General features: G+C 35.1%; 1 protein-coding gene across 1 annotated transcript; it reads right to left on the minus strand.

Moving 5' to 3' along the window:
* Positions 1–1,533: 1,533 nt before the first annotated feature.
* On the minus strand, positions 1,534–7,096 carry SLITRK6 (SLIT and NTRK like family member 6). Its single transcript, XM_007111558.3, has 2 exons — positions 6,726–7,096; positions 1,534–4,374 (listed from the first exon to the last, which is right to left on the minus strand). Exon 2 carries the CDS (start codon positions 4,349–4,351, stop codon positions 1,823–1,825), a length of 2,529 nt encoding a protein of 842 aa, XP_007111620.1. The 5' UTR covers positions 4,352–4,374; positions 6,726–7,096; the 3' UTR covers positions 1,534–1,822.
* Positions 7,097–8,076: the final 980 nt, after the last annotated feature.

The following is an 8,076-nucleotide window of genomic DNA, read 5'->3' on the forward strand; positions in this document are numbered from 1 at the left end:
AAACCTTAGTGATATTATGTCATAATGGACTCACAACTGTTCTTCATACCATGCCACACAGGCTCCTACTGTTTTTAACAGGGAAGTCTTCTCATTCAAAAATCAAAGAAACAATGTATATTTAGCTAGTAGTGCAGAAAGTTGAGTGTTGAAGACCAACACATTTAATAGAACATTCATGAACCACTAAAATAGTGTAAAGTAAATTAAAAACATCCTTCCTCATAGGAAATATGTTCCTTCCTAACCCTGTGCATGGATCTGAGTGGTGTTCAGGAAACAGAACTAAATTACCTTAATTCCATTTTGCCTTGTGAAAATCTGCTGTATGATTGATTCTATAATCAGAAAGAAGCAAATAAAATCATTTCTATTTGTATTGAGTGGGAAAATGATTTGCCAGAAGGGGAAAACCACGGGTCAGACTGAAAGTTTGGTTCCATGTCTATCACATTGAGACACTTAACGGCCTTTTTGCACATGGTGAAGAAACTGCTTCTGTGTGGGTGACAACAAACAGAAATCTTGTTTCTGCTTGTTTGTGCTTGTGTGCCTGCGTGCATGTGTATGCGTTAATCCTGACTTGACTGAATTACAGATTAGACTAACTGAAGAAAGCACATTTAAAAAGAGGGTTTTCATTTGAGTTTTATTGTAGTGAGCAGTATTTTTAATTTTCTTGAAAGGCACGCAAGAATAATTACCTTTGTGAACCAAAAATATACAAAACTGTACAGAATAAATAGTTCATAAAAATCTAGCTATACTTTCTTGTAAAATAAAGCTACATTGTCCCAGTCTTGAGGCAACTTAAACCACTTACCCTTTATATGTGCCTTTTGCTACTAATTTATGGCAACTACCAGTTTACATCAATAAAAATAAAATAATATTTCCTATTTGTTTTACACCAGCAAATTCTTACTTTCCACAAGAAACATATTTCTACTGTGGTATTCAAATTTACAAAGGATTAATGCTATGAAAGAAACCAAACTTAATAGATGCACTAATCATATTTACAGTTGAATATCAGTAGCATTTAAAAAATATCCCAAGAATAAGAATTAAACTTTGAGCACAAATGACGTACCTTAATTCACAGCAGCATTAACAAGATTGTCCACACAAAATGTGCAGAAAAACCAAAAAGTCTTCTTATTCATTCTGCCTGAACTGTTAATAATTTCCATTTCTAAATTCAGAAAGCATAGCAGTGGCATTTTTTAATCATCAAAGTTTCAAAGTTTTGAGCCACTCATAGCCTATATAATTCAACCTTCCATTTTTTCTTTACTGTTACTATCCGTAATTTTAAAGTTCCAGTTCCTTTTGCCTTTATTGCAAGAAAACTAGGTGTATCTAACAATTTACATTTTTGTGGTATATATACTGGTTTTATAAACAATATATTTCTTACATATTATAATTACATATACAGGTATACTTTTTAGATGAAAAAATCCAATTCTATTTAACCCATGGGTAATATTACTCAAGAAAATAAGGGTTGCTTAAATTTTGAACCCTTTTAGATGTGCAAGAGGACTTCTATGAAACATTTTATGTATATGGGAAAATATTACTATAATCCTTGAATGATTTACATGCAAGGATTTATTTTATTGGGGATAGATAAAATTGCCTAAAGACAATGCAATGGCTTCTCCCAGTGATCCCTGAGTTTCTTTTTCTTCTTTTTTCCCATAGGATTACTGCTGTGCTTAAGTTCTGATTGATGATACACTCATATAAGGCACTTATTTACAAGGTCTGGACTTAAGACAGAATCACAGCATTTCTGCAAAAGCCTTCAAACTCTCTATGTTTGCTGCTCCAGGACTTCTAAGTAGTCAGGTTCAGCATGTAAGTTAGCTTTCAGCTCAAAATACTCATTTTTAGTCTGTTCCACTAATACCTTCCTTGGCCTTGAGTACATTAATGTCTCCATCAACTTTAACTCTTCATGGGCTCCTGGATAATGTACCTCCATATCAGGCTGAAGTTGAGCAATGTTTTTCCTTAGGTATTCTGTGATTCCCAGTTGCTGAAGCTCTCTTTCTTTCTCTAAAATGTTCCTATATAATGAACTGGCATCCTGGAAGGATAAAAATTCAGTGGATTGGTCTGTGACTTTGTACTTCATATTTGATCCTGTGAGTGGGGAATGATTTTCTCGTTCTAAGAGACTTCTTTGGAGATGTTTTGCATCACTTCCCTCTTTCTCATTCCTTTCTTCTTCTTCTTCCAGATGCTTTGAGCCAAAGGATGGGCTTCTATAGACATGAACCACAGGGCTCACCATGTGCTGCTCATAGAGTGATGCTGTGGGTCTTTCAGTAGTGTGGTGAGTTGTTTTATGGCCGTACATGCTATACTGGAGATGCACAGGACTGTTGTCTCTCATCTGTTCATCAGCTTGTTTCTTTTTGTATCTTCTCCTACGGTGGAGAACAAGAACCACTATCCCTGCAGCACAGAACACGATAGTTATGAATACAATCAGCAGTCCTAGTATTAAAACAGATAGTGGTACAGCATTGGTAAGTGATTTAAAAATAGTGTCCGCTGTAGTTGTGGCTGTAGGAGTATTGACTATTACGTAACCAGTCTGAGTTGGCAGGGGTGGGTTATTGACCAAACCTGGGCAAAGAAGCTCACTGTTGAGTGCTTTCAATTCCTTTCTGTCTAGGTGCTCCGGAGAGGTGCAGAGTATTTCATCTGTCACTGTGTTCTTACTTAATTTTTGTATCCATTGCTGCAATCCAACCAGGTCACAGGAACAATCCCAGGGGTTGTCCTCAAGGTCAATCTGGGTCAGTAAATCAAGGTCATCCAAGATATTACTTACAGGTAGATGGGTAAATTGGTTTGTTTTAAGGTTTACCCTCATTAGAGGAACCCCTGAAAAAATATGTGGTGGTAAAACTTGCAAGAGGTTGTTGTTTAAATAGAGGACTTTAAGTTTAGGCATTGGGTTGAAGCTACCAGGTAATATTTCCTTAACGCCATTGTATTCAAGATATAAGTACTCAAGATTGTGGAGACCAAGGAACATACCTCCACTTAATTTAGTCAGATGGTTACCATTCAGATAGAGCTTTTGTAATCTTGTTAAATTCATAAACGATCCTTCTTCGAGAACCTCAATACGATTGTTTCCCAAGTGAAGCGTTTCCAAAGTGAAGTATTCCACTAGATCAGACTTCATTAAGGTATGAATAATATTCCCTGCAAGAATAAGCTTTCTAGGATTTTGTGGAGGAGGTTTTAGATCTGATAAGCTTTCAATATTGCGCTCTTGACAGTGTATTAGAAGTCCTGATGGGGAGAGTACTTTGCAGTTACAAGGAATAGGACAGTAGAGTCCTGGAAGTTGAGTGAATGGCTTTGTAATATAAGGTATTAAACCTGGTGCTTTGGTGGGTGGTTTTAAAAGAGACGTGGTCTTGGTTGACATGCGACTATCACTTACTGAAGATGTTACTGCCAGATGTAATGATCCTGAAGGATCCTCGTGTTCTTCATACACTGGTGGAGTAGGGCAAATTGATTCCTTTTTCAGCCGGCTTAGTATGCTTCCTTTGAAAAATGGAGGGCTGTTGCACACAATATCACCAATTATAGACTGAGGGGGCATGTTTTCCAACCAAAGTTTTAGCTGTAATAAGTCACAATTGCAGGCCCATTTATTGTCCTCCAACTGGAGATCCAATATTCTGCCAATGTGTTCTAAAAAACCAACGTAAGGCAATGTTTGCAACTGATTTCCACGAAGATCTAGATGGGTTAAAGGAACAAATCGAAATATGTTTGGAGGAAGACTCTCAATAGCATTGTCATTTAAAATTAACACTTTAAGTCTGTTGAGCTTGCTAAAGGCACTTGGTTCAATCACTGTAATAAAATTGTTATCTGCTTGTAGGAATTCCAGGTTTTCCAGTCCATGGAAGGTATCCTCTTTAAGAATTTCTAAAGAATTATGATTGATATGAAGTTGCTTAAGAAGGCCAAGACCATTAAATGCACCAGTCTCAATATCTGCAATATTGTTAAATCCAAGGTGTATTGAGATAGCATTGGTAAGCCCAGAAAAGTCATTTGTGTGAAGCATTGTCAAGCTATTATTTAATAAACTTAAGTGGAAAGGTCGTGATGGTGGCACGCTTATTTGGGATAACTTCTTGATACCTTTCTCTTCACAATTTATTAGCATCGTGCTGTCTTTTTCCTCACAATTGCAGAGAGAGTGACAAGAACCTCTGGCTGAGGCAGAGGACATTGGGATTGTGGACTGTGAGGATATACAGGCAAGGAGAGATGAATACAAGAGATGACTCCAAAGCTTCATGTTGTCCTGTGATGGATCTGATTCTGTAAGATAAAACGCAATAGCAATGGGCTTTAGTGGCCAGGAGCAGGGAGGAGATGAATCTGACATTTTCAAAATGATAGGTTTTCCTCTAAAAGGCAAAATATTATTATTCTGAATATATAAATACATTGCTGAGTCCACATTTTCTTTTATTTTTTACAAATATTATTACTGGCAGGTTTATTTTACTTTTAACTTGCGTTGCGATAAAAATCTAAAATTTAGGTCAGGGAGAATTTAAAATATTAACTCAATTGTCTTCACATCTACCAAATAATCTGCATTTTAATAGATGTGAGGGGTGCTGGCTAAATGGACCATTGATACTTTGATATGATGCAAAAACGTATACTTGAGAAGACCCTGGCTTTTTTAAATTTTTTAGCTCAAACTAGATGAATTTAAGGCTGAAGGATTACAATAAAAGACAAATATGTAGGTATTAGCCAGAAGCAGAGAGACCTGTAGGGAATTCAAAGATGATCATTAGAAAGGATGTATGTTTGCATGCATTATGCACTTGCTTTAGTTTTATTTTTGAACTGGATATCACAATATAATATCTAATAACTCTGTGTTGAACCTGGTTTGATTTTGGCTTAAGATACTTATTAATTCCATTATTTATTTAAAACCTTTGAGAAAAAATATGTCTCTATGTAGTAAAGTTGAACTTCATAAAGGATTTTGTTTTAACTATGTTGTCTAGGGCAGTTTGTATAAGCCTCGTAGTATCAGATATATATGCTTAAAGGCGTCCATTCAAATTTCACTTCAGTCACACTTTTTATTGAATTTCTAGAGGTGGAATATTCACTGCTACTTTTAAATTCTACTATGGATAAGGTTAATATCATAAAAACTAAAGAAGAAAAATTGATCTTTAACACATATTTCAGGCTATTATAAAAGAACAAACAATGCCTCATATAAATTTCTAGCAAATGACTCCCTAATGAGGTCTTGAACCGGGCTTTAGGGCACTGAATGGCATCACATAATTAAGCAGTTGATCTTTATTATAAGGCTTAATGTTGCAAACAATGAACTCTAAAGCAAGCTTCACTATATTAAAATATTTGAGGATATCTCTAATTTAGGAAATAAAAAATGACAGCTCAAGATAACAATATCACATATTCCAACTCCTTAAAAATTTAATACCTGCACCTGACATAGCAATTAAAAAAAAAATTCTAACTCTAAAATGACAGCAGTGGTGTGGTAAATACTTTGAAGTCTAACGGTATCTAATTTTATTCCCTTCTTTTAAATATTGCACTTTAAATTTATATAGACTAAATTGAAAGGTAAAGAAACACCACATCTTATAACTATTCAACTTTTGGAAATGATAATTGCTTTCATGTTTCTGGATGGAATGTGAACTTTGAATCTAATTAAGAGTCACAATTAGATAATACATCCCAGAATCCAAACAATAATCCTGAAAATAAACTTTCATTCCATGAAAATACATTGTCTTATTGAAAACATGTATAGTAGGAAGTTTCTGAAAGGTAAAAGGCAACCAGAGACATCAAACAATAGAGTCCCATTCTATATAAACGGAAAGTTAGCCGGATGAATGTTTCCATAGGGAAATAGTTTGATTTTAAACAGCTCTGAGGGCTATGCTTAGAATCAAGCAGCTTGACGTTGAAGTCTTCAACTTGTGGATTAGCTTCCACAAACGCTGAAACTACTTTTCCATAGATTACCAAGAAAGAATACTATGCATTTCACCAGGCACAGTATCTTAAGAAAAGAGTAAATAACTTCCAGATGAGACTCTCTCCTCTCACTATTTTTAAAAATCTTATATGCATTTTATGCTCTTCAAAATGTCCTAGGGAACAGTTCCTAATCTTTTCAGAAATACACACAAATGTGAAAAGTGGTTCTATACTGACAATCTGATACAGTGTTAAAGAGATCAAAAAATCTCTATTTACATATTTTCAAGTCGGGAAAAAATAAAAGTGGTATACAAAATACAAAGAATCTTTTCATATTGTGCTTGTATTTCAAATACAACAATGGTGTTTGGAAGTAATCGTCCCTTCAAAAAGCACAAATAATTCAGTTTCCAATAACAAACTGCATGCTGTAAAAGAAATAGTAGCATATTATTTTACTTGTTCTTCTCTACAGCCAGCTGTTGGACTAAATGTCTGCTGATCACAGAAAACAGGCATCTGCTACAGCATTAGTTGTGCCAGTGAGCAAGAATGAAACTGGATATCCTTTAATGCAAAGTTATTTTTTTTTAAAGAGGCAAACAGAAATTCAATCACTTTGGGATAATGCAAAAATAGGTATAAGGAAAGCCTGGAAACATTCATCTTACCTGTAAAGCAAAGACTTCCTGATGTTATCTGTAATGCACAGCTGGAAGAGATGTTCAAAGTAAATTCAATTTCTTTATTAAAAAAGAAAACACCGACCACCACGTACTTTCTTCTCAAATATCACTTTTTGGCAAGTCCCATCGCTTTATAAAGTTAAAACCTCTGGTCAAAGACAAAATGCTGAGCATTTCATTGAAAATATTTCAAGCAGAGTGCATACTAGATCATCCTGAAGCAGTTGTCCTTTTATTCCCCAATTAAAATTCACGGCATACTTCACAGCTATGCTGACTTTTTTTGCATATAGTTAACCATTTGCAAGCTGCTGAGTGCAGTAAATAAACAAGATGTGTAACAGAGCTGGGATTGATCACTCTTGCTTTCTTAGACTGTAGATGCAAGCTGCAGCAATGTTCTCTTTCCTCCCTTTCTAGTCTTTCTTGTTAGTTCAGTCTGTTATTAGTCAGATTGCCAAGGGCTGGGAGGTAGGCGTAAATAAAGAGACTTCTTGGCTTTTGACTCAGCCTTTAAGCCCTTCCCCATCAGAGCGCTTTAATAGGCCAGTGTCATTTAACACAAGAGACAGCTCCACCTTGGGACTCAACTCCTCCTCCTGCAAATGGTTTTTCCTCTCCCTTTAAATACCAAATACAGTGCAAGTGAATTTTGATGCAAATAATTACATGTTTCTTTAAATGTTTAATAATATTGTGTTATACAGCAGGCTAAATAATACACTATATTAAATTCTCATCTAGCACAGTACTGTACTGTTTGCACATGTGTGCAGAAAAACTGCAAGTATGCTACCAATAGAATCGTTGCTTCAGTTTTATTGTTTTTAACTGGTATTTATGGTCAAAATTGTGCACTAATCAAATCTTAAAATGTTAACGTGAACTGCTTTCCTGAAACATTTGTATTTTTGTATTCACCATTTGAAAAAACAAATCTTTAAAGCCTCATGTCTGAGACTCTAAGTTTTATACTTTTCTTTCCCTACAGCTAACGTTCAACAATGAGACTAGAAATGAGGTTCTTTTTTCAGGTAGATAGTATTTATTTGGAATGGAAATATGATCAGTTAAAAATACCTTCAAGAATCTTCATTACAAATGGTTGTCTCTAGTTGAAAACAGACTATCACTTTAAAAAATATGAAATTATGTCTTTCCAGATAAAATGAAACAAGTTAAATGAATATGTAAAAATTCCAATAACCTGATTTTTATGGTACTAGCTTAGGGAGCATTTTTTTCCTGAAAAGATTATATTTAAAAAGTTACTTGTGGGGGCTTCCCTGGTGGCGCAGTGGTTGAGAGTCCACCTGCCGATGCAGGGGACACGGGT

Source organism: Physeter macrocephalus, chromosome 13 (assembly GCF_002837175.3).
Source record: "Physeter macrocephalus isolate SW-GA chromosome 13, ASM283717v5, whole genome shotgun sequence".
Lineage (NCBI taxonomy): Eukaryota > Metazoa > Chordata > Mammalia > Artiodactyla > Physeteridae > Physeter > Physeter macrocephalus.

Excerpts from the sequence above, each read along its gene's own strand:
- SLITRK6 (XM_007111558.3), bottom strand. The coding sequence starts at position 4,351 with ATGAAGCTTTGGAGTCATCTCTTGTATTCATCTCTCCTTGCCTGTATA.